The 24,737-nt window shown below is 57.1% G+C and overlaps 1 protein-coding gene across 2 annotated transcripts in view; it reads right to left on the reverse strand.

The window, feature by feature from the left end:
• SH2B3 (SH2B adaptor protein 3) overlaps positions 1 to 24,451 on the reverse strand; it is a 35,502-nt gene extending 11,051 nt beyond the window's left edge. The window contains exons 1-2 of one of the 2 annotated variants that reach the window (XM_059139128.1): positions 24,066 to 24,451; positions 13,096 to 13,890 (exon numbers count right to left, since the gene is read on the reverse strand). In XM_059139128.1, coding sequence (XP_058995111.1) covers positions 13,096 to 13,863 — 768 coding nt within the window. In that variant the 5' untranslated portion in view covers positions 13,864 to 13,890; positions 24,066 to 24,451. The remainder of the gene's footprint in view (positions 1 to 13,095; positions 13,891 to 24,065) is intronic. The other variant, XM_059139129.1, reaches the window with a different exon arrangement.
• Positions 24,452 to 24,737: the final 286 nt, after the last annotated feature.

Here is a 24,737-nt window from a genome sequence, read left to right on the forward strand (position 1 = left end):
GAGACAGCCCCCCAACAAACAACTGGCCTGGGATCTCCCTGACAGTCACTCGACTCGCTTCCGAGATGCAGGAGTCCTGGTTGACACAGAGTGCCCGAGTGTGGAGGAACCATCTGTGAGGACAAGCGTGAACTCCACTCCAAGGCCTGCCCATGGAGGGGCCACACCCAAGACTAGGGGGGCTGTGGCTTAAGAGGGGCCACCCCCGCAGGTTCCACACCTGCCGTACCCACTCGTAGGCATGACAGGACAGATGAGCCAAGGAGCCAGTCAGTCCGTCGGCACCTTTGTCAGCTGATCTCGCCCAACAGGGTGACAAAAGTGACCACACCTGGCACCACCCAGGACAGAGCCTTACAGGGCAGGAATGGAGGAAACCAGTGCCCCCCACCTGCACTGGCCAACACCTCCTCCACATCTGTATTCAAGCTGAGCCCCCCACGCAGGGCACCGTTCCTGGCCCAAACCTGGGCTCTCAGGGTGGCAGGTTAGGATCAACAACTCTCCAGACCCTGGAACTGAGCAAAGACCCTGAGGACCTCACGGGCTGGTCACCCACCACCACCTTCAGTCAGTCTATGGCTGGCCTGGAACATTTTTGAGGACGGTCATGGCCTCTTAGTCTGGGAGTGCTCAGCAGGCAGCCAGCAGGCCCAGAGATGGTCCTGAGTGGGGTCGGGACCCAGCCAGAAACCCCCTCTACCCCGCCCTCCCCATCACCCGCTGCAAATCAGCTGCCACCAGCCCACACCTTGAGCGACCACATCCTGCTCCGGGAGACCCCGCCAGGAGTCGCCCCTGCCCCCACATGACCGCAGAGCCCCAAGACCGATGCGCCCCATCCCCATCCACCCTTGCCCCAGGCCATGCCCTCCCATCACAGTGCCACTGCTCCTGGCCACCTCCGTCCTGGGGACACCCCAAGCCATGAGTGCGGGGCTGCGGTGAAGACAGAGCCATGGCTCCAAGAGTCCAGGCCATGTGTCCAGCTGTGCCCAAGCGTCAAAGCTGGCACTGCCCACCTGGGCCTTCCGGCCGCACGGTAGGGTGCACCTGCGGACTTGGACACTCCTGCCCCCAAACACGGATGGGCCACTGGAGTCTGCAGGTGATCACCATGGGTGTCACCAGGCCGAGGGGTCCCGGGCCCCAAGGCCTTGGACGAGGTGCCCACCAAGGGCCCTGCTGTGAAGCCAGAGCAGCGGGGGGAAGCCCCTCACCTCAGCAACTCAGGCTTCAGCTGCAGCCCCAGGGCCCGGTGGCTGCCGAGCCGGCTGAGGGTGGAAAAAGCTGTGGTTGAGAACTAACAGCCTCTGTCGGCGGCCTGGGGTGGGGGAGCACCGGGGCGGAGGGGGCTCGTCACCACCGAGACCCACCTCCTGCCTTCGAAGAATGGTGATTCCGAAGAGGCGGGAACGATGGCCTCTGGGGCAGGGCGGGGGGGGGGGGGCCGGCAGGGGTGCCAGGAAGGCTCGGAGCCCCCGAACGGATGGAAACGCAGGCGAGAGCAAGGAGCTGGCTGGGTCGCAGCCGCAGCCGCAGCCGGCACGGCACCCCGGCACGGCACCCGGCACGGCACCCGGCGGGCCCCCAGCCTCTGAGCGCGTCCGACGGACTTGCCACCCTTACCTTGAGCCTGTTCACCGAGCGCTCCCCAGACCATGTGCCTGCACACACAGCATCTCACGGACATCAGAAAACAACAGGAAATCACAGCAGCCAGAAAGAAGAGAAACTGGATGGGTTAAATAATTAGAAGTGAAAAATAAAGCGCGAGACAAAACTGGAATAGAACCCAAGTAATGATCCGATCCAGGGTGGGAGGGGCCTGAGGCAGGAAAAGCAAAGGACAGAACCCCGAGGGAAAAGGTCACGTATTTTATTGCCCGGCCTTAAAAACCTCCAGAGATGAAGAACCTCAGGATAGAAATTGAAAAGCCAAATGGCGAATAGGGGAATATTATTAGCAGCATGTGACAGCTTATGCTCATGTAAAGAGCTCTTGCAAATCAACAAGAAAAAAGGCAGACAGTGTTGTAAAAGGCCTGTAAGTCACAAAAATCTGTATGACCAAGAAACGGAAGAGAAACAGTCCAAATCCACAGGGACAGAAAGTAGACTAGTGGCTGCCAGGGGTTGGGGAGGGTGGGCACAGAAAGTGGACTGAAGCTAACAGGTACAGGGTTTCTTTCTGGGGCGGCGGAAATGTTCTGGAATTAGCAGTGGTGATTGTGCACACAGCGAATATAGTAAAAACCAATGCACTGCACTCTCCTGTGGTGAAATATTATGTGAATTCAATATTTTTATTGGTTTTGGAGAAATGGTCTGTTCCACTGCAGTCAGAAAGAGCAAGATAACCACTTCACCTAGAAGTTGGCAGAAGTCTCAAATACCCAGTACTGGGCCTGCTGGTGGTGAGAAGGTGAGGGGCCCCAGCCCTTCTGCAAGGCTATCTGCAAAGGATCTAGCAGAAGCATAGAAATGGCCAGGTCAGCACGTGAAAAAAATGCTCAGCATCAGTCGCCATCAGGGAAATGCAAATCAAAACCCCATGAGAGAGCTCTTCACACCCACCAGGACGATTACAATCAAAAAAAGACCGATAACAAGAGTTGGCGAGGATGTGGAGAAGCTGGAGCCCTCACCCCCTGCCGGTGGGAACAAAACGGGGCAGCCGCCGCGGACAACAGTCTGGCAGTAAAATGTGAAACCGAGAATTACCATGCAACCCGGCGGCGCCACTCCTAGACAGACACCCAAGGGAGATGAACCCACGACGTCTGCACAGAAGGTTACACACGAATGTTCACGGCAGCCCAGCCCCGTCCGCCCAGGAGCCACGCCACATGCCAGAATGGGGGAGCGACACAACGTCCGTTCACTGATGGACAGACGGAACGTCGTGTGTCCACACGGTGGAATAGGACTCAGCCATAAAAGGAGTGGGGCGCTGACACCTGCCACAACATGGGTGAACCTTGAAGACGTGACACCAAGTACAAGATGCTGGTCCCAAAAGACCGGCAAATTCTCGGATTCTACTTCTATGAAAACAACCTAATGGGCAAATGCAGAGAGACCGAGAGCAGACCAGTGGCGGAGGGAGGGGACAGTGGGGAGTGCCTGCTGATGGGTGCAAGGTCTCTTTCTGAGATGACGAAAGTGTTCTAATAAAATCAGATCACGGTGATCATTGCACAAGTCCATAAATACACCCAAAGCTGCTGCTGTACGCTCGAAATAAGTTCATTTTCCGTGCTTGTGAACTGCATCTCGGTAAAGCTCAGAGGGCGCCTGGTGGCTCAGTTGGTTAAGGGCCCCCCCTCAACTCAGGTCATGATCTCAGGGTCCACATGGGGCTCTGCTGGGGGGGGGGCTGCTTCTCCCTCTGCCCCTCCCCCTGCTCGCGCTCTCTCCCTCCCTTGCTCTCAAATCAATAAATAAATAATTTTAAGAAAAAGCAAACAGCTCAGCGAGCGTGCTGTAGAAGCTGTCATAAAGCCTTCAACTCAGCACTTCCCTTTCTAGGAAGTTAACTAAGGAAGTAATGAGAGCTGGGCACGAAGATTTATGGACGAGTGTATGTCGCGCAGTTCTCTCTCCAAGCAGGAAAGTGAGAAATGGCTGAATCAGGAGTCTGGATGATATTAAATACATCACAACCTCTCTGTGTAAATGAAATATTGCGTAGTCAGTATAAAAAAAGACATTTTTGGAAGATAATTCAGAAAAATGTCCAAGCTCTGTTAAGTGGGAAAAAAAAAAAAAAAAAAAAAAAAGCAGGTCACAAAGCAGAACGAGGCGTGTGCGTCCCCCCGGGGCTGGGGTTTTTGTCCTAAGGTGTGTGCCCGCGCCCCGGCACCTGGCGCACACAGCGGGCTCCAGAGAGAAGCTCAGAAAGAAGAAGGAGCAAATGCTCGAAGAACTGCAGTTGGGGGAAAGTTAGGAAATGCAAGAAGAAAGGTCACTGAGCCTTCTGCCAAGATGGAAAATGCTGGTTCTCTCCAGGTGCGGGGCTCGGAGGCGGTTTTCAGGGAATGTTCTACAGTCTCCGCCGTGAGCTCTATGAGCAGAAAACGCAAAACCAAAACCCGGAGGAGCTCAACCGTGGAGGCTCTCGGCAAATGAGAGTTTCCTAGATTACGTGGCGGTTCAGATGAGACAGAGCAGGGGCCCTCGGTGCCGCACGATTCCCTGGAGACGGGTTTCTCGGTCCGCGGCTGTTCCTGCAGGCTCGCAGCACCCCCGCCTCGGCCAGCGCTGGGACCCCCCGCTTCAGCCCCCAGTGACGGAGGCTCCCGAGGCCTGGTGGCGGGCGCCGCTTCGGTCGTCCCCGTGGACCGTGTCACCCGCTGGTGTCAGACCCCGAGACGTCAGCGGAGTCCACGGCCGGAGGACACTGGCCTCGTCCCCAGCACAGAGGGGAGATAGGAAAAAGGGGTGTGGGGCCCCCAAAAGGAAGCTGAGGCGGCCCCTCCTGCCTTGGGGAAGGAAGCGCCCACCCCCCCATCACCACCGAAGGCCGGCGGCTCAGAGCACGGAGATCTCTCGCGCATTTTGGTTTCCTTTTCCATTCACAAAGACGTGGGTGGGGGATTTCCAGCAGCGGCCTGCCTGGCTCGCTGGGGCTGCCAGCTGGTGCCCAGGACGGCCACCGTGGGGGCCAGCCGGGCTGTGGCCCAGCCCCAGGACAGCAGCCAGGGACCCTCCTCCGGGATGCGGCGCCCCCTCGGGTGGGAGCATGCTGTGCCATGGCTGAGCCTGCTTCTGACTCAGTCACCCCCGAAATGCCACATACTGACATTCTGCTTTGCAGAATGGGAAACTGAGACTCAGAAAGGTCAAGCTCTCAGCCCAAAGTCACATATCAAGGACATGAGAGCCAAGATCTGAGCCTAAACCCGTCCCCCTGCTGCCCTTCTTCCCCGCGGCCACGCTCACAGCCCAGACTACTGCGATGGTCTTGTCCCAGGCCCCTGTTCCCCGAACGAACGAAAACCGAACGCGCACTTCCAGGAAGCTGGCGAAGGGCCCTGGGGAGCAGGTGAAGCACCCCCAGAGGCGCTGGGGTCAGAGGGTGAGGATAAACCAACGTGGTCCGCCGCCCTCCCCTGCTGGAGTCAGGAGCACTTTCTAGCGTGTGGATTCACAGAATTTGAGCTGAAAGGAAACACTGATACCATCTGCCCGCGGCGTCAGCATGGTCAGGGGTTTCTTGTGAGCGGCAAACTACTCTTCAGAAAGGATCGGACGCGGAGCCCCAGTAAGGGGCCGCTGTGTGTGCCTCCGGGGCCCCACCCCTTCCTTCCTACCCCCACCAGTCCCGGAAGGCCCAGACCAAGCCCCTTTGTTGCCCATTTCACAGCTCAGAGAGGGGTGGGGACCCGCCGGGGCCCAAAGCAGCCCAGAGCGTTGCAAGGACAGGAACCCCATTCTCACTGGGGGAGCCCTCGCCTCCGGTCATCCTGGGAGAGGGTGGGACTGGGGTGCCACTGGCCTCTGGCACTCCCCATCTGTCCCCACGGGAACACGGGGTCTCTGCCTGGCCCACGAAGATCTACAGGGCTGGCCATAAGGGGTAGGTGACTTCTCCACCTGTTGGGGGACCGAAACGCAAACCCCTGGCCTTGGCAGGCCTATAGCAGATGCTGTTCCTGGCTCTTCCGCCTCCCAGCTGTGTGGCCTTGGGCAATCGTTCTACCTCTCTGTGCCTGGTTCCTCACTGGTGAGATGGCTTCATCGCCAGCCCCGGCCCCCACGGTGTGTCAGATCGACAACCAATGTTGGTAATGACACAACCACAGCTCAGCTCTGCTGGCGGCACAGGGCGCCCTCAGGTGCTTCTCGGACAGCAGCTCGGCCGCCCCTCTCAGCTCCCCACAGGTGAGGAAATATTTGAGGAAACTGAGGCACAGTGAGAGAGGGCTGAGTGCTTTTCCCAAGGTCACACAGCTCGGGGGGGGGGGGGGGGGGCGAGGCAGGACTCAAACCGAGGTCTGTCTGAGCCAAGGGAGGGTGCCCCCTCCCGCCGGGCCGCTTCCTGCCCGGCCCTCCTCCTCTTCCTCCTCTTCCTCCTGCCTCCGAGAGGAAACCGCCAGGCCTCCGGCGGACATCCCTTTCTCTCTGCTTCCTCTTTCCCACACTCAGGGGCACGAGCTCCAGGCTCAGGCCCCCGGCATCCACCCTGTGGCTCCCTCTGCCTCTCCCAGCCTCAGTTTCCCTACCTGGAAGGCAGGTGCAATGCCAGTGCCAACCTGATCAGACAGTGAGCAGCTACAGGCTCCTACAGTGGCGCCCTCAGCCACAGCGCGCCCCCCGGGGGTGGGGGGCCCCCGGCCAGCACCCAGGCGGCCAGAGCCCCTGCAGCTGCACAGGCTCCGAGAACCACCAGACCTGCAACTCCGCCTCCTCCCGGACACACAGTGGGCGCGGCTGAGGAGCCGAGGGGGCTCGAGGCCTGGGGGCCTCTTGTCACAAACTGGGTCCCCCAGACTGTCCCCCCCCGCTGGACAATGGGCTCTGTGACGGCGGGGCCGGAGGGGCTTCCAGGCACCCTAGGGAGGTCTGCTGCCTGGATGTAGGGGCCTGAGGCCGACCCCCAGCCACCCAGTCCGTGCACGCTGCATCCGTGGCCTCTGCCACATGAGCAGCCCCACAGGCAGGTGCTGTGACCGTCCCCATTTCACAGATGGGGAAACCGAAGCCCGGAAAAGCTGAGTCGCTTGCCCCAGGACGCCCAGCTCAGAAAGAGCAGAGTGGGAACGGCTCTGAACCACAGTGTCCGACTGGCCCACCCCAGCCGCCCCAGGAGCGGCAGCACAGCTACTCCCAACCAGACCACTTCCTCCTGGGGCTAGTTGAGGCCTCTAGTGTATATGGGGGTGCGCAGGGCTATTGGCTGAGCTGTCCCCCACCTCCTTCCTCTACCTTTCTCCAGGCCAGGCAGCAGAGGCCACGGGCAGAGCATGTGGGGGGAGGAGACACTGGCCGGCCCCCTCTAGGGGGGCAACACTGGACAAAGTGATCACAGGGAGCCTTTCCCGGGCTGCGAGCTCCGAACAGCGCCCCCCCCCAACCCCGATGGGGCCACTAGTGATAGTAAGTCCTGCTGAAGGCCCACTCGGCACCCGGGGCAGCCTGTTTCCCCGGGTTCCTGTCCCAATCCGGCCACTCACGAGCTGTGTGACCTCAGCCAAGTTCTCATCTGTGAGATGGAGGCAGCCCCGGAGCTCTCACGGGGCCGCTGTAAGGGTTCAGCAAGCTGGGTCAGTGAAGTCCCGCGTATATAACAAGCGCCAAATAAATGTCGGCGAACAGGTTACTTTCCGACCACAGCTAGAACTCCACCATCACCCCCTTGTGCGGAAGAGAGAAACTGAGGCTCAGCCCCCAGACCTGACGGGGCTTTGAGACCATTTCAGCCAACTAAGGCCTGGATACATGGGGAAACTGAGGCCCCAAAGAGCAGAGAGCCGGCCCAAATGCTATGGCCGGCCTGGTTGTGCTCGATCTGAAAACGCACCCTGAGCTCCAGGGGAAGGCCTGGCCCGGTGGCTGCTTCGGTCCCTTCTCCCCTCCCCGCCCCGTCCGCCCACCGCCTCCTGCCAGGCTCTCCCTCCGCAGCCCATAGGCTGGGTCCACGCCCTGTGATGCCGGCCTGGCTCTGCGGGACCCACTGACAGGTTTGGGTTTTTTCTTTCAAGATTATTTATTTGTTGGGGGGGGAGGGGAAGGAGAGGGAGAGAGGGAGCAAGAATCTCAAGCAGAGGCCCCGCCAGCAGGGAGCCCAATGTGAGGCTTGAGCCCGTGACCCTGAGGCCACGACCTGAGCAGAAATCAAGAGTCAGACACTCAACCGACTGAGCCACCCAGGTCCCTGCTTATCCACTGACTTTATAAGAGAAGCCAGAAATCTATGGGGCGCCTGGGTGGCTCAGTGGGTTAGAACCTGTCTTGAGCTCAGGTCATGATCCCAGGGTCCTTGGATCAAGCCCCACATCACGCTCTCTGCTCAGCAGGGAGCCTATTCCCACCCGCCCTGCCTGCCTCTCTGTCTGCTTGTGATCTGTCAAATAAATAAAATCTTTAAAAAATTTTTAAAAGAGAAACCAGAAATCTGGATTCTTCTGTGAAATCTCTACATTTTATGTTTTTAAATATTGGTAACCAATCCAACTTTGTTTTTTCTTTTAACTGCTGATTACAATGGCATGTCCCAGGCCTGGCCTGGCGGGGGGCTGACACTCCACGGGCTCGGGCTCCAGGGAGCAATTGAAGACCGTGGCCAGGGGCTTGGAGGTGGGAGCCCCTTGTGATCAGGGTTCCTGTGAGTCCCTTTGCCTCTCCCAGAACTTAGTTTCTCCCCTGTCAAATGGGTCAGTGGCCTTGACCTCAGGGGTAGGGACTTCGGGTCAAGTGTTTAGGGCAATGGTCAGCACAAGCAGGTGCCCAGGCAAGATAGTAAATATGCTGCCCCCCCCCCACTCAATTCTAGCCCAACCCTGGGACTCAGATGTCTGAGGAGGGGGAGTTGCCATAGGATGAGTGGGGATGGAGACCAGAGGGTCTCGTAAGAGAAGAATCACGCCCCTGCTGATAGTGTGAGACCCCCAAGTCCTCCCTCTGGCCACATGGCCCCCACCTAACCCAGCCCCAGCACCTTTCCAATCTTTTCTGTGCTTGTTCCCTCCATTGCAGCCCCCGCCACTTGTTCATCCCTCGAAGTCTCCTGGTTCGTCGCCGCCCCGGGGCCTTTGCACTTGCTCTTTCATTGACCTGGGACTCCTACACCCAGATCTTTCAGAAATGGCGCCTTTCCTCATCTCAGACATCACCTCCTTCCAGGGGCAGGACTACTTTGAGGACCACCCCCCAATGTGGTGAAACACACATTGTGCTTCTCCTGAAGGTGAGCACCCAGAAGGGAGGCCCATCTCCCGCCCACCCACAGGGTTGCCACTGAAACCAGAGATGGCCATAACCACCCATCTTTGGACACTGGAAATAGCCACAAATGTCTCCTCCAACCACCCTCCAGCCACACCCCCCCACCCCCGCCAGCAGCCCGACTCCGGCCTCCACTTACACCCCCATTAGCAAGGAGCTCCCCTTGAGAGCCTCATCATGACCCCGAGGGGCTTTTACCCCTGCTTAGAGGTGAAGGAGGCTAAGTGGAGACGAGGTCAACCAGGGTAACACAGCTGGTCAGAAGCAGAGGTGAATCTTGAGGACCCATGAGTCCTTGGTTCCCTGGCCTCAGATTCTGGGTGGCATGTGCTTGGCTGAGGCCCAAGGAACATGCCTCTGGGCAGCTGCCCTGTCTCAGCTCGTGTCCTCCAAACCTCTGCCTGCTCTAGGCAGTGGGATCTTCTCCAAGCTGGGGCTCAGCACCGTGCAAGGGCCATGGTGTGGGCGTGAGCCCAGGGCCCAGGCCCTTAACCACCACCCACTGGCTGTCAAAGCTGCAGCCTTCCTTTGCCTTCTGTTCAAAGCTGCTCCTCTGAACAACTCCAGGCTCAGAGGTCAAGACTGCCCACCTGGCAGGCACACTCCGTCAAGACTTGGAGTCTAAGAATCCTCAGCCTGGAGCCTGGACACTCCAAGTCATTCCAGGAAACATTCAGGAACAGCCCCTAGATTGTTCCAAACACAGTGGGAGGCTGCTAGAAGCTGCTGGAGCTGGGCTGCTCCATCAAGCCAGATACTTGGTGCAGGGGCTGGGAGAGGCCCTAACAGGGCAGCTCACGTTGTGGGGGACACCCCAGGTCTTGGACCAACCACCGAGCCTGCGACACAGCCCTAGGGCCCCAGCTGCCCTCCCCCAGGCCTCGACTTCACCAGGGCCAGAACACGACACACAACATTTGTGCCTCCCAGTTGGGCAGTGAGGACCCAGCCCAGCACTGGGAATAAAACTGTTCTCAGTCCAAAGTCATTACCATGACCACCACCATGACAAGAAGAAGCACTCACACTGAGTGCTCCCTGGGCCAGTTCACGCAACAACTCCACAAGGCGAAACTGTGAGTACAGTTGTACTGTGAGCCCCCATTGTACAGAGGCGGCCACTGAGGCTCGGAGAGGGGCTATCACTTGCCTATGGCCCCAGAGCTGGGAAAAGGTTAAGTCATGATTTAAACTCACTCAGGTCCACTTGACTCCTGATACCTGGTTTTCCAAGATGGTTTGTTTTAAGCAGAAGTTGTTTTTTAAATTTATTTTTTACTTGTATTTTTGAAAGTATTTATTTAGTGTTCTCTACCCCCAACATGGGGCTCAAACTCATGACCCCGAGGATCAAGTGTCGCTCACTCCTCCGGCTGAGCCAGCCAGGCACCCCAGAAGCTGTTTTGAAAGTGAAGTTTTATAGGGACCCTGTGCTGTCACACAGATAAGACCACGTGTTTGCCTTTCACGGTGTCATAACCTCAAGACTTTAAAAATGATGAGAAAACAGTTTTTATCTGCACTTGCATTTTCCAACAGCTTCCCGTTGTGTTTGAAATAAAACGCTAACTCTTCACGGGACCCTCTAACCACACATACGCCCCATGCCCCATCTTCCCTCTCTGTGCTCCCACCCCCCAGGCCTCTTCTGTTATATTCTTCAAAACACACAGAATGCCTACCCACCTCAGGGCCTTTGTCTGTGCTGCTCCCTCTGCCTGAAACACTGAGAGTTTTTTTTTTATTTTAAAGATGTAATTTTTAAGTCCTCTCTGCACCCAAACTGGGGCTCGAACTCATAACCCCGAGATCAAGAGTCACATGCTCTACTGATGGAGCCAGCGAGGTGCCCTGACACTGAGAAATTCTTCACTCAGGATTAAGACTGGTCCAGAAGTCACCAGCTCAATGCTCACTAGGACACTTTGGTAATTAGGACAGGGTAGTGTTGGCCTAAGGACAGACACATGGGCCAGTGGAACAGAAGGGAGAGTCTTCTAGAAGCACACCAATGGACACTGGATTTAGGATAAAAGCAGCACTGCAATCCAATAGAGAAAAGATGGTCACATCAGCAAATCGTGCTGGAACAACTGGAAGAATCATGACCCCTACCTCACACTGTACATCAAAACTAATTCCAGATGGATTTGGGTCCATAATGTGAAGGCCCAAACAATAAAGTTTCCAGAAGAAAAGATAGGAGATCTTCATCACCCCGGGGGCGGATAAAATGTTCTTAAACAGGACATAAAAAGCGATAACTGTAAGGAAAGCAGCTGATAAGACGGACTTAAAGAACTTGTGTTCATGGAAAGATTCCATTAACGAAGAAAATAGAGAACCCACAGAGTTGGAGATGATATTTACAAAACAAGGAAATATATCCAGCATATATGAAAAGTCCTATGAGAAGAGACAACTCAATAAAAACAATAAGCAAACATAAAAGAGTTAATTCCAGGGGCCAATAAACATATGAAAAGGTGTTTAACCTCATGAGTCATCAGGGAAATGCACATTAAAGCTGCAGTGAGTACCCGGTATACACAGCCACCGGGAGGGGGGATGGAAAAACACTCTCATACACGGCTGGTGGGACAGAAGATCTTGCAGCCACTTTGAAAAAAATACAGACGTTTCTGATGAACATGCACTTGCCACATGACCTAACAAGGCCTCTAGGAATCTCCCTGAGAGAAATGGATGCACATGTCCACACAGGGATCTATTTGCGAATTTCATAGCTTTTATGAATTTTATTCCTAAAAGTCCCAAAGTAGAAACGATCCAAATACCACCGACAGGTGGGTGTAAGCTCCCTGCCGTACCGAGATAGGAAGGGGCTCCTGACGCACAGGAGAGCACGAATAAGCCTCTATAACATTCTGCTGAGCCAAAGGAGCAGACGCAAAAGGCAACCTGCTGCGTGATTCCATTTGTATCAAGTTCAGGAACAGAGAAATGTAATCCGTGGAACAGGAGTCTGTGGGAGGAGGGGGGGGCCTGGGTTACTGACAGGCAGCGGGAGGGAGCCCTGTGGGTGTTGGGTGACTTGGGCGTGTGCGAACATGGCCACCACCGTGGGGCTTCCCATTCGCTCACCCTCTGTCCTGGATGTCCGAGACACAGCGTCGAAGGTTACGTCACACAAGGGGATTCTTTGGCAACACCCAATCCCAACCACCAAATCGGGACCCCTCAGAGATACTCCCAGAGGCCCCACTGCTCCTCCTTTATAACATTGTGCAGAATTTATGACTCCCTATTCGATTGTATGTTTCTTGCCCAGTAGCTCCCACTAAGATGCCAGGACCCCAGCATCAGCATCTGTGTACACGGTCCATGCTCAATAAACATCTGTTAAATGAATAAGTCTCCTCCATTCAGACCGGGACCCTCCGGGGGCTAGGATCACATGTGCCTTGCTCACTTTCCAGCAGCATGACAGAAAGAGAAAGGAATCAAATGAAAGCCACGTGGTTGCATCAATTTGATACAGCTGAGTCCAAGATAGAGCTTGTCAGGTGTTTGGAACCCCTTAAGCCTCCAGCCTCACCTGCAGAGCTGAATTAAGTCGTGGAAAAACACAGAATTTTTAACACTTTAAATAAGACATCCACCAATCATGAGACATGCAAAGGAATCAAAAGGACGGTTTTCAACCCCCTAGAGAACCTCCTCCTCTTGGTCATGGTCCACCTGGGTCAGGGGTGTCAAGGACCAGAGGGACCTGTCACAGTCCACGTGATGCCCATCTACGGTGTCTCTGCACTTTCTACAAAATCCTTGACCACTACTCCTCAAAACCCTCAAAACCGTCATCAGAAACAAGGAAAGCCTGAGAATTTGTCAAAGCCGTGAGGGCCCTAAAGAGACACCACGACAACCGAATCGAATATGGAATATGCTGGAACAGAAAAACCGACGCGAGCCGCGTGCGGTCTCGGTTAGGCACATGCCGCAGTAACGCGAGCTGCTAAGGTCAGGCACGGCTGCGTGGGGCGTCCGAGGGAACCCCGGGCCATCTCTGCACCCTCTCCGCAAATCCAAAACTGCCTGAAAGAAACGCCTCACTTTTTCCAAGGCATGCTTTCCCTTGGGGCGCATGTGGCCGCCTGCGGGGCTGTCACGCGGGGAGCTTACCTTGGGCGGGTCGAAGAGCTCCAGCACGCGGTCCGCACCGCCGTCGGGGCCCCGGGTGCGCCGCAGCGCCAGCCGCCCCCGCTGCCAGCGCGCCCCGCTGTCCATGGACGCCTCGTCTGCCAGGCTGTAGCGCAGCGCCGCCTCCTTGAGGGCCTCGGGCGGCGGCTCGCGGGCCAGGCTCCAGGGCAGGAGCTTCCTGGCCAGGCCGGAGCGGGCCGGGCCCTCCCCCGCCTCCCCCGCGGCCCCAGTGGCGGCCGGCAGCTCCACGGCCGAGCCGCGGCGCAGGATGTGGCGCAGGCTGTGGCGCAGGTGCTGGAAGGTGCAGGCGGCGGACGGTCGCGGCGGGGCCAGCTCCTCCGAGCTACGGGCCTTGGGCAGCGCAGGGGCGGCGGGACCCGGGCCCGACTCGGCCGGGGCTGCCTCGGCCTTGGACGGGGGCCCGCGGCCCGTGTCCCGGTAGTCGCGCGCGGGCGGCGCGGCCCGGGTCCCCGGTGGCCCTGGTGTCCAGCCCTCGCGTACCTCGCGGCAGAAGTAGCGCTGGAAGAGGTCGGTGAACTGCAGCGACACGAGCTCGGCGCGCAGGGGCGCGTGGTGCGGGTGCTCGCGCGCGAAGAGCCAGTACTGCCGCGCCAGCTCCCGGGCCGCGGCCACCGCGTGCAGCTCGCAGAACTCGCTCCAGCCCCGCGGGGACGGCGACGACGCGGCGGCCGACGAGGAGGGCGAGGATGCGGAGGAGGCCGAGGAGGGCTGCAGGGTGGGCCCGTTCATGGCGGAGACCGAGGTGGGGCGGCCAGGCTGAAAGACACAGAGGGGTGGGCAACAAAGGAGTGAGCAGCTGAGCAAAAGACTACTTAAACCCGCGAGACAGGTTATTCACCAGGCACAACGTCAGAAATCGGAAGTCACCGATAATACCCGGTGCTGGTGAAGGTGCAGCGAAATGGTCACTCCCGTACAGTGCTGCTAGTGCTCGGAGTGATACAGCCTTTTTGGAGGGCAGTTTGGCAGGGTGCATTTCAGACCCAGGAACTCCACTTTCAAGTATTCGAGAGAATGCTTGCTGCATGTGCAGAGAGGTAGGTACAAGACAATCCCCGGATGTGACCTACCGGTGTTTATACAACTTAAATGCCCATCAGAGACTGGTACAGCAAACGGCGCTGCATCTGCAGGCTGTGGTATTCTGCAGCAGTGGACGAGGTAGGGGAAGGTCTGCGCTGCCACCCCAGGGAGATCCCCAAGGCAAACCATGAAACAATGCAGACTCTGTGGTCCCATATACGTGAACACACACAAAACCGAACTACCAATTTTGATGTCCATGTAAATGTGTTTAAGTGGCGGGCAAGAAAGGTGTGGCTGGCACAAAGCTGCTGAAAACAGTGGTGACTTCTGGGGGAAGAACCGGATTTGGGATTCAAGTAACGAAGGAACACTGCTGCTACATGTCTCTCTGGTTGAGAACACTGAGCCTGGGTTCAAACGCCAGCACCACCACTGACTCGTTACCTGCCTTTAGGTGAGTTACTGACTTCTCTCTTGTTTCCCCATCTGTAAAATGGGGAACACGCTTGTACCTGCCTTATAGGAGTGTTATGAGGATTCACTGAGTTAATAAATATAAAGGTGTTAGAACTTAGGAAAAGCCTACCAAAGGCTGGCTGTTACTATTTAAATATTACAATGAGAGTGTATCACTGGTGTCAATAAAAATAAATATAAAACGACAAATAAAAAGGAATTAACAAGACTCACAAAGGAGTGCAAAGGTTATTTCCTGCTCCGATGAGGGGGGGGGATATCAGGACAGGCAGACTCTTGCCTACGCATCCCTCCTGGGGCTCCCTTCTCCTCCTACCCCTATGGCTCCTTCTTCGGCACCACACAATCAAAACGGTAGAAGCCCCCCACCCTCTGCTGTCCAAGGTGCTGAACCCTGGACCTCTCTAGTCACAATCAATGCTGTCCTTCCAACTAAGCCTGGCTGGGCCTGGGCTCCTTTGGGGACGACATAATGACAGCTGCTCATTCTGCCACCATGCCCCCTCCCCAATAAAAAACTATTACTGAGGGTCTACTCTGTGCCAGGCACCAAGCTATACTATACACATATGTGGAGGCTGTGTGTGACCTCTGACACCTGACTGGATCTCTCTGAACCCCACTTCCCTCATCTGTCCAATGCGGAGCACATGGTACCCACTTCATTAAATGGTTATAAGGAGTCCTTGAGAGGCACTCAAGGTGGAGACCAGAACCTGGAGACCAAGGTTCCTTCTACCACACCCCAGAGCACACATACCTTCTATCTAGGCAGGGGGCGGGGGGGCAGGCCTGCAGGGAAGCTACAGGACAGTGAGGGCTGCGCTGCCCTGCCCTCCCTGGGCCATACTGGGGACCCTGCAGTGACTGCAGTGGGGCGCCCCAGGCAGTGTAGAGCAAGTGTCTGCATCAGTGAGGAAGGCGGAGACCTCGTCCGCTTTGCACACAGTAGTCAACAAAGGCTGCCAGGCAGAAGGGAAGGGAGGGGAGGAACATGTGCCCTTGGCCCCCACACTGCCCAGAAAGCCGCCCTGCTGCTGAGGGCCTGTGTGTGATTTGTCCTTAGTTAACCCCATGGCCACCCCCATGCAGTCGCACAGGCGAGGCAAGCACTGTTCTCGCAGGTTAGGGGGCCCAGAAAGCTCTAGGATTCCAGACCCAAGCTCCTGCTCCTCTAGGAGACCCTGTGTGATCTGCAGCATCACGTGCTGGCTGCAGCCTCTGGGCCTTGCCTTCAGTGTCCCCTCAGCCCTGCCTGCTCTGAGCTGGCTTCCAACTTCACACGCGAGAACCTTCTATGAGCCCACAAAGTCCTGAACTTGACCTTCAGCACACCCGTCACATGTTAGCATTCAACAGCAGGCGCGGCTCAGTCAGCAAAGCGTCCCACTCTTGATTTCAGCTCAGGTCATAACCTCGGGGTTGTGAGCTCCAGTCCCCCCAATCGAGTCTGCTTGAGATTCTCTCCCTCTGCCTCCCACCAAGTGTGTTCACTCCCTCCTCTAAAATAAATAAATCTTTTTTTTTTTTTAAGATTTTATTCATTTATTTGACACAGAGAGAGAGAGATCACAAGTAGGCAGAGAGGCAGGCAGAGAGAGAGCCGCTGAGCAGAGAGCCTGATGCGGGGCTCAATCCCAGGACCCTGAGATCATGACCTGGGCTGAAGGCAGAGGCTTAACCCACTGAGCCACCCAGGTGCCCCTAAATCTTTTTTTTTTTTTTTTTTAAATAGCTGTTATTTTTTAAATTAGTGGCTATTTCCACACCAGACTATGAGCTTCCCAATCTGGTCCCTGCTCCAGCCCCAGTTCCTAGCATGCAGCGGGAGCTCAGTAAATGCCCACTGAATGAATGAATGTACGAATGCAAGCGATCAGCTGTATTTGCAACCCATAGTCCCGCAAGAGATGCATTGGGGCCAGTCCCCCCTCAACAACCACCTCTCACCAGGCCAACCCACCTCCCAGGCACCCCCGAGTCCCGAAGCCCAAGGGCAGGGCCCAACCTCGGCCGGAGGCTTCCTGGAACAGTGTGCCAGCTCCAGGCTTCCCCACTGCCTGGGGGATGGCTGGCAGCCCTCCTAACCACACCTCCTACAGTTCCCCCAACAGAAGAGCAGTGTGGACCAAGTACTTGCTAGACATCAGGCCTCGGTTCTGCTTTTGCAAAGCATTAACTCTCCTAGGCTTCATGGAAGCCCTAAGAAGTTGGGCCTATAATTGCTCCCATTTTACAGACAGAGAAACTGAAGCATGGGAGGTCCCATTGCTGGCAATAGAAACCCCCACAGAAGCCCTCCCAAAATGCCTGGTCAGTGCCAGAATGCACACCGTTAGGAAGACTCACTTTCCCAGCGAATGTATTTTGAATGAAGGAAACCCAGGGGAGGGACATAAACTTCTCATTCAGCCCCTGCGGAAGTCAGGGGGCATCAGCTCCTCTGCCCAGGTCCCAAAGCCACCAGGGGGTCAGGAAAGCAACCACAGGGTACAAGTTTAAAAAGAATGATTGACATTTGTATACATTGTAAAATGATCACAGGAAATCTAGTTATTATGTTGTATCCTTGAAACTAATGTTTGTTGATCATATCTCAATTTTATTTCTTAAGATTTTATTTATTTGACAGGGAAAAAGAGAATACAAGCAGGGCGAGCGGCTGGGGCTCCATCCCAGGACCCTGGGATCATGACCTGAGCTGAAGGCAGACATTTAACCGACTGAGCCACCAGGCACCCCAATCGTATCTCAATTTTAGAAATACAATTTTAAAAACAAAAATAAGAATAAATGACACTATTTCTGGCTTTTTAGATGCCCTGCCGTGTGCTAAACACTTTGCATTTATACTCACTAGTTTCATCTACACTGGAGGGTAGAGGGGAGACCTATCAATACATCCAGTTTATAGATAAAAAAGCCAAGACATGGGAAGATTAGCTTGCCCAGAGCCCTACGGCCAGTGAGGTATAGAGCTGGGATTAGAACCGCTCTCTGTCCTGTGCGCTCAACCAGGGCTGTTTGCCAGTGAGGTATAGAGCTGGGATTAGAACCGCTCTCTGTCCTGTGCGCTCAACCAGGGCTGTTTGCCCCTGGAAGGTGCAGAGGCCATCTCGCTCGGGTCACCCCCACGGCCAGGTCAGAGTAGATGCTCCCGAAATAGCACCTGTATGAGTTAATGAACTCCTGGGATTGGGGCGGGCTGCGGTTTGGTAGTCCTGCTCTTGGAGTCGTACTCCTGACCGACAGGGACAAACAGAAGGGCTGCAGGGCTCTGAGAAACACACAGAGATCCACCACCCCTCCCAGCCCAGACAAGCACTTGTGGGGCTACCAGCCAAACTTGGGGCCGCCTCCTGCCTCTGCAACTTCTTCGCTGTGCGGTACAGAAAAGGGGGCTCGTCTCTCTGAGCCCGTGCCCCATCTGTAAAATGGGCCAGTGTTCAGCTCTCGGCAGTCACTAGGAACATTCTGAGAATGGAGGTCTGCGAGGCGCTGGGCACTGGGCTCAGCAAACAAGTGGTTGTTGCTATTTTATTACTCTTACTGCTAGCAGAGAAGAGCACCAGCTCCAGAGAATTTCAGGCCTTTGATCATAGAAGCCAGAGAGGGAGCCTGCCTTGTGGGCTGGGCCAGCAGGGAGCATCAAGGGAGCCTGAACAAAAGGCCTTCTCAGGGGAGAGGTGGCTCCAGGCAGGAGCTCCGGGCAGGAAGTCACCAGTCAGAGCACTGAGTGCTCAGCTAGGGCCCACGTCTGGGAGGGGTCTGGGGGGGGGGGGGGCGTGCCTCGGAGGTTTCCTGGCTGGGCCGGCAGCCAGGCGGCAGGAAGATGGTCCTCTCCTTGGGCCCGAGCCCCGGTGGCAGCCATTTATTGAACACTTACTATATGCTAAGTAATTGATCAGATCACACCCACTGTGGGATTAAAGCCTGAAAACCTCTTAGCAGAAAGCATTTATTAATCACCTGAGGAATTCCCAGGAATCTCCAGGCTTAGGGTGAGGGGTATAAGTAGGAGGGTGTTTGGGTCCCTTCCACTGGCCCCTCCTCCCCCCTTCCCCCACCTACCAGAGCACAGGGATGAACGCACTCACACAGACAGGCCTGCAAATCCGCAGAGTCCCTCCCACCTGATGCACTTGGGCTTCTGGGGCGGGGAGTTCCCAGCTATGTGTGTGGAGGTGGGGCGCCCCGGCATTTCCCAAATCCCATGGTGGGGTGAGGGATAAGACAGATGTTATGCGGAGCAGGAAGGTCGAATCCTGGCACCCCCTTCCCCCCAAGTCCCCACAGCAAACACATGAAAATCACGGTCCCCCTGCCCATCCTAGGGCCCTGGGCTGGGCTGGGGGTGGATCTGCCTCTCAGGACCCCATATTCAAGACAATTATGTCCACCCGAGTGCCTGCGGGCCTTAAAGCCCTAGCCCGAGCTTGGTGTCCCCCGCTGAAGCAGATCCAGCCTAAGCAACCCTCAAGCCCCTACCAAGTTGGAGAGAAATGAGGCGCTGAACAGCTGGGAATCCTGGCTCTAGGCAGGGAATCTGAACTGTGGGGCCCGCTCTAGCCCGTGACCCCAGAGACTGGGGCTCCTCAGCCCCTCTTCTATCTGATCACCCTGGGTAACAACATAATCTGGGGAAACTAACATTTCCCACTTAATTATGAGGCCCAGGTGCAGACAAGACCGTTACCCACCTGTGGGAATTTCACCTGCCAAGGCTTGGGGAGAATAGTTTAAATTGTGGTAAATGAAGTTAAAATGAGCCAGTCCAGAGCTTCCATCCTCCCCCAGGTCCACAGCTTCCCCTGCCCCCAGCTCACAGATGTTTGAGCAGGAAGTCCCATATTTTTGGAGGGAGACACCTCCTCCAGGGAGGCCTCCAGGTTGACTATAGGCCACAGCAAGCATTTTGTCCTTTCCCACCTATAGCACCAACTTCTCCAGCAGCCCAGACCCTCTGCCCAAGGAAGCCCAGAGAGTTGGGGGGGGGGGGCGGGACTCCAACACACACGTCTGGGAGTCAGGCCACTGCCCTCTCACACCATTCAGGCTGTCCAGACTGTGGAGAAGCCCCTGGGATGTAGGGAATAAAGGTTCTGAGGTCCTGGGGAGGCTGAGAGGTGGGTTCTGCCCTATATCACTGAGCAGTCCGTGGAGTCCTGAGGCACCCTCTCTGGGGTCACCTAGTGCCCAGGGACATTCAAGTCCTCTGTGCCCACACCCAGCCTGACACCCCAACTACCTACCCAGCTAGGCTTCAGGAGAAAGCCAGGGACTATCCCCCCAAGAAAGGGCAGTACTCCCCAGCCCCAGCACCACCCCTCCATACCAGCGTGTGACTTCTGCTCACTGCCCCCGAGTTGAGAAGGCTGAGACTCTACCCAGGGGACACCCCCGCGGTGTCCTGCACCCTGCAATGGTGTCAGGAGAGGTGAACCTCTCCCCACACTCACCTTCTCTGGCCTGTCCCGTGAGAGGCCGGCTCTCAGAGGGCGTATTCATGCCCAAGGCCCTCTTTTGTGACCGCCTCCCCCAGTCACATTTCTAGTCCTCCAGCTCCCCAAGGCCGGCACCTCCATCAGGCACCCTGTGAGTCAGCTCCCGGTGAGCAGGGCAGACTTCCTCCCTCCCAGGCCTCCCTGGGGACACAAGGGGCAGTGGCAGCCTGCCCTCGCTCACCGCCCCCCCCCCACCAACGGGGGTGGGGGCCCACATCCGGAAAGGCCCCCAGAGGCTCAGGGCCTGGCTCACGAGGAAGCCTGCAGCCTGGCCCCCCTCCCCGACCCCTGACAGGGTGGCGTGGGAGGACAAATCTTCCAGCCATCTGCTCAGCTGCTGGGCTTCCGGTCGAGGCGGGGCCGGGGGACACCAGGAGGACTTGCTCTCCTGGGGAAGTGCCCCTTGCCCTTGCTGGGAAGAAGAATACCAGGTTGCGAAGCCTAGGGGTGGTCCATGGGACCTCAGAGCCCCGGCTGAGGAATGGTGGTTCCCCAGGGGACAGGACCCAAGTGAGCTGTGTCCAGCTGTGGCCTTTGGACCTGCCCAGTTTCCAAGGGACTACAGGCCCCCGGAAGCCAGGGAGCTGGGGTGCAGGGCTCCTGGGTCCAATTAAGCCTGACTCAGCGAGTGACCCCAGCTGAGTCACTTCCCCTGGGCAGACTGCCCGCCTCAGTTTCCTCAGGGAGGGAGGGTAGCTGGGAGCAGGGTCTGGCTGGGAACAAGAAACTTGTATTACACCTCTGGACTCTGAGGCAGGCTTCTCCCATCTGCCAGATGGAAGCAGCTTCCTGCCCCGCCCAGCCAAAGATGCTGAACACCCGGGGCGGGGGGGCGGGGGGGTGGTACGGGTGGCCCTTGGGACCATTTTCCCAGGAAACCCAGCAATGAAGTATTAGCCCCCTCTAGGGCACTCACAGTAGCAGCTCACACTTATTGAGCACCGACTGCATGCCAGGCATTGTGCATGCCTCTTTTCAATATAATCCAGGCATTAGTACTCCCATGTCACAGAGGAGGACAGCAGAGCTCAGAGAGGTTAAGGGACAAGCCCAGGGGCACAGAGCCATAGCAATTACAGCCAACGCCTTTCAAGTCCCTACATTGCGCCGGGCTCACACACTCCATATATTACCTTACCCACAGGTTCATATACCCCTGAAAGGCTAAGACTCTTGGTCCCTGTTGGGCAGATGAGGTCCAGAGAGGTCCGATAATTTGCCCTAGGCCTCACAGCTAGAACCTGGCAGATCCTGGATTTGGCTCCAAAATCCATGTCGCTACCAAGGAGAAGTGGGAATTTAACAGGAGAGGCAACTCATTTAATAATACTACTAATAATATCCTTACCTATTATCGTCAGGGGAGGCCCAGCTCTGACTGCTTCATGTGCATCTCCATACCCCCAACCCCCAAAGTGGGCTGCACTGGGAGGTCTTCCAAGTGCCTCCAGCCCTGCCCTCTTTGTCCTTGGAGAGGTTCCATCCAGGAGGTGGAGGGTGTCCTGGGGTAACACGGCTGGACCAAGATATCCAAGGGCCCCCAAAGGCTGACCTGCTTCAGTGTCTGCTGGGCCCAGGCTCCCCCCATATCTGGAGTGGTTCTACAGAATCTGATTTGTACTAGAAAGTTCTATCTAGCAGGAAGGATTAAGTCCAGGATTTACAGGAACGGCAGGGGAGGGGGAGGGAAAACAGAGGATCAGGAAGGGAAACAATCAGAGCTGACACCCACAACAAACAGTAACAGTCTCATCACTATTGCTATTATCACTCCTGATCAAAATGTTCTAAACGCTTTGCAAATTCGCTCATATGGTTGCAATGACCCTAAGAATTAGGTACTCTGATCACACCCATTTGACAGACGAGGAAACTGAGGCTGGGATAGTAAAGCAAGGCTTTGTAGCCAGGAAGCACCACCCCCTCATCCTGCCTGCATCTTTCCAATTCTTCTCCTAAAAACTCAGGACCACCCCCCCCCCTCAGAACCACCCACGTGCTGGAAATGCTCGAGGGATGCTGATGGACAAACATTCCACGGCCAGAAAAATCAAGATATTGATGGTAATGATAATAATAAAATAACCACCACCATCTGTAATTGAACCTTTTCTCTGCCAGGCAGCAGGTGCTTCTCACACAATGACTCATTAAATCCCTACCATAAACCTGTTATTATCCCATTTCACATGGGGGGGGGGGACTGAGGTTCACAGGTGTCACTTGGCCATGCCCTCAGCTGGACTGAAGCAGTGGGAGCATGGAACCTCCGCCTCCAGGACCCTCCTCTCCCACTGCTAAACCCCGGAAGGTCCTCAGACCCCAGCAGCTGGTACTTCAGTCCAGCTCCTTCCCAGCTGGCTGCCTCTGTGGTCCACAGGGACTCGCACAAGTTCTAGGAATGTTCACCCTTTGGCTCAGAAGGATTTTCCCTCCCAGAGGAGGGTTGTGGGAAAAAGCTCAGAAAAAGTGTATTAAAAACCCTTCCAACTTCCCAAGCGGGCCCTGGCCTCTCATCGGCTGACCCCAGCCTGCCCGGGAGGCCTCTGCCTGCTCTCCCCCCATTAGGGCTGGGTCTCCAGCCCCCGCAGCCCCAGGGAGCCCTCAGAGCTGTTTCCGCTCTGGCAGCCAGGTCAGTGATGAGAAAGCCAGACATGACTCGCGCCCCTAGCCCTGGAGACCCATGTGCCCATCGCCTGGCAGGGGCCTTGCAGCTGGACTGTAAAAGGGAAGGCAGGATGGGCTGGCTGCCCTAGCTGAGCCTGACAGCTGGTGGGGGTCAGGGGATGCTCCCCTCCCAGGAGGGGTGCATGGGGGTCAGATCTCAGCCCCTCCTGCCCCCAAAGCTGGACGTTGGCCCTGCAGACATTGCTTTGCCAGGCCCTCTGCTCCAAAGCCCCCACCGCAGCCCAATTTCACTTCCTCCCGCTCAGTCAGGCCTGGCCATGCCCCTCCCTGGAGGCCTCCAGCTGCAGGCAGTGACCTCCTCACCTACATCATCGTGGCCGGGAATGGGGAAGAGAAACAGGAGAATGAGGAAATTAAAGAAAAAAAAAAAAAAAAAAACGCAGGACAGGCAGGAAGGCCCCCCTCCCCAGTTCCTCAAATGCAATCCCCATCATCCCAAAAGCCCCCATGGGCAGAGGGAGGGAACGGAGGGGATTTCTGCACCAAGCATTAAAGGCCTCTGAAATGACCCTCCCAGCCGTGCTGACCTAAAAGGCAAATCACCCCCATCCCGCCCACTTTTTTTTTTTTTTTTTCTTAGATAGGAGGATTCACCTGAGCTCCAGGTCTGGGGTGTGAGGGCACCAACTCAAAGAGAACTGAGCGCCAGGACTCTTGAACCCTTGGGAAGCCCCAAACTCAGCGGCTTGGGGGCACCTGGCCTGGCCCACCTCTGAGGTATGGTGACTGGGGAGAGGGGCTTCTAGAATCCAGAGACACCCTCCTAGCCACATGGTCTGGGCTGGGAGAATGGGGAGGGACAGGTGGCCCCACTCCCAGAGGGCTCTCCCATCCTCACAGCCCCGTCTGACTGCTTTCACTTTCAAGGTACCAAGGCTTGACCCTGGACCCCTCCTCACCACACACAAGTTGAGGGGGACTGCTGCCCTCGACTGACTGGGCTACTTTAAGGGGTAGACTGGGGGTATTAACCATACCCTCTCAGCGCCTTCCCCACTGCCTCCCCTATTACATCGCCAACACGTGTGTGGGTGGGGGTGTCGGCTGGGAGGGTGTCGCAGGAGCTGCAGAAGGGCCGCCCCTCCCTGAACACCCCATCCGGGTCAGGGGCAGGACAGTATTTCAGGCTGTTGTGGGAGTGCGCAGACACCGGGCAGAACCGGACAGGGGGCCTCCTCTTCCCCCATCAGAGCCCTCCCAACCCCGTGGAGGGAGCGCCGGGAAAGGCGGGCTTACCTGAGAGAGAGGGGGTACGGGCCCGGCCGGCCCATGGCGTCGCGCGCCCCCGGCCCCCCGAAATCCCGAGGGGGCGGGCGGGCCCCCGCCCCGGGCGCGTTCTCTCCCGCGCGCCGGCTCCTGGCTCGCGGCTCGCTCGAGCGGGGCTCAGGCAGGAAACCCGGGCTCGGAAAATGGCCAGCGCCTCATCATTTCCGCCGCCAGCGCTTGACAGTTGCGGGGGGATGCGCCCCCGGGCCGCCGCCGGGGAAACTTTGCTGCTGCCGTCGCCGTCGCCACCACGGGCCGCGACAGTCCGGGCGGGCGGCCGGGCGGAGGCGGTGGCCCGAGCCCATGCCGCCTCGCGCCGTTATGTAAAGAGGAACCGGCTGTGCTAGCGGAGCCCAGCGGGGGAGGGCGGCCACGGCAGAGGCGGGGCCAGGGTGGGGCGGGACCGGGATAGACCACGCCCCGGTCCTTCCCCGAGCCAGACTCGGCCGGAGGGGGGCGGATCCCAGGGGCGGGGTCGGACCTGGTCCCGCCCATTAATCCGGATCCGCCACGGCTGACTGGGTCCTGGGGTCTCAGAGGAGAGCTCGGAGAGAGGCGGGCCCTATCAAGCCACGCCCACACCTCGCCCACCCGAGGTCGCATCGCGAGGGCTAAAGAAGGGAATGAACGACCGAGGGGCGG

This window comes from Mustela lutreola, chromosome 11 (assembly GCF_030435805.1).
Source record: "Mustela lutreola isolate mMusLut2 chromosome 11, mMusLut2.pri, whole genome shotgun sequence".
NCBI lineage: Eukaryota > Metazoa > Chordata > Mammalia > Carnivora > Mustelidae > Mustela > Mustela lutreola.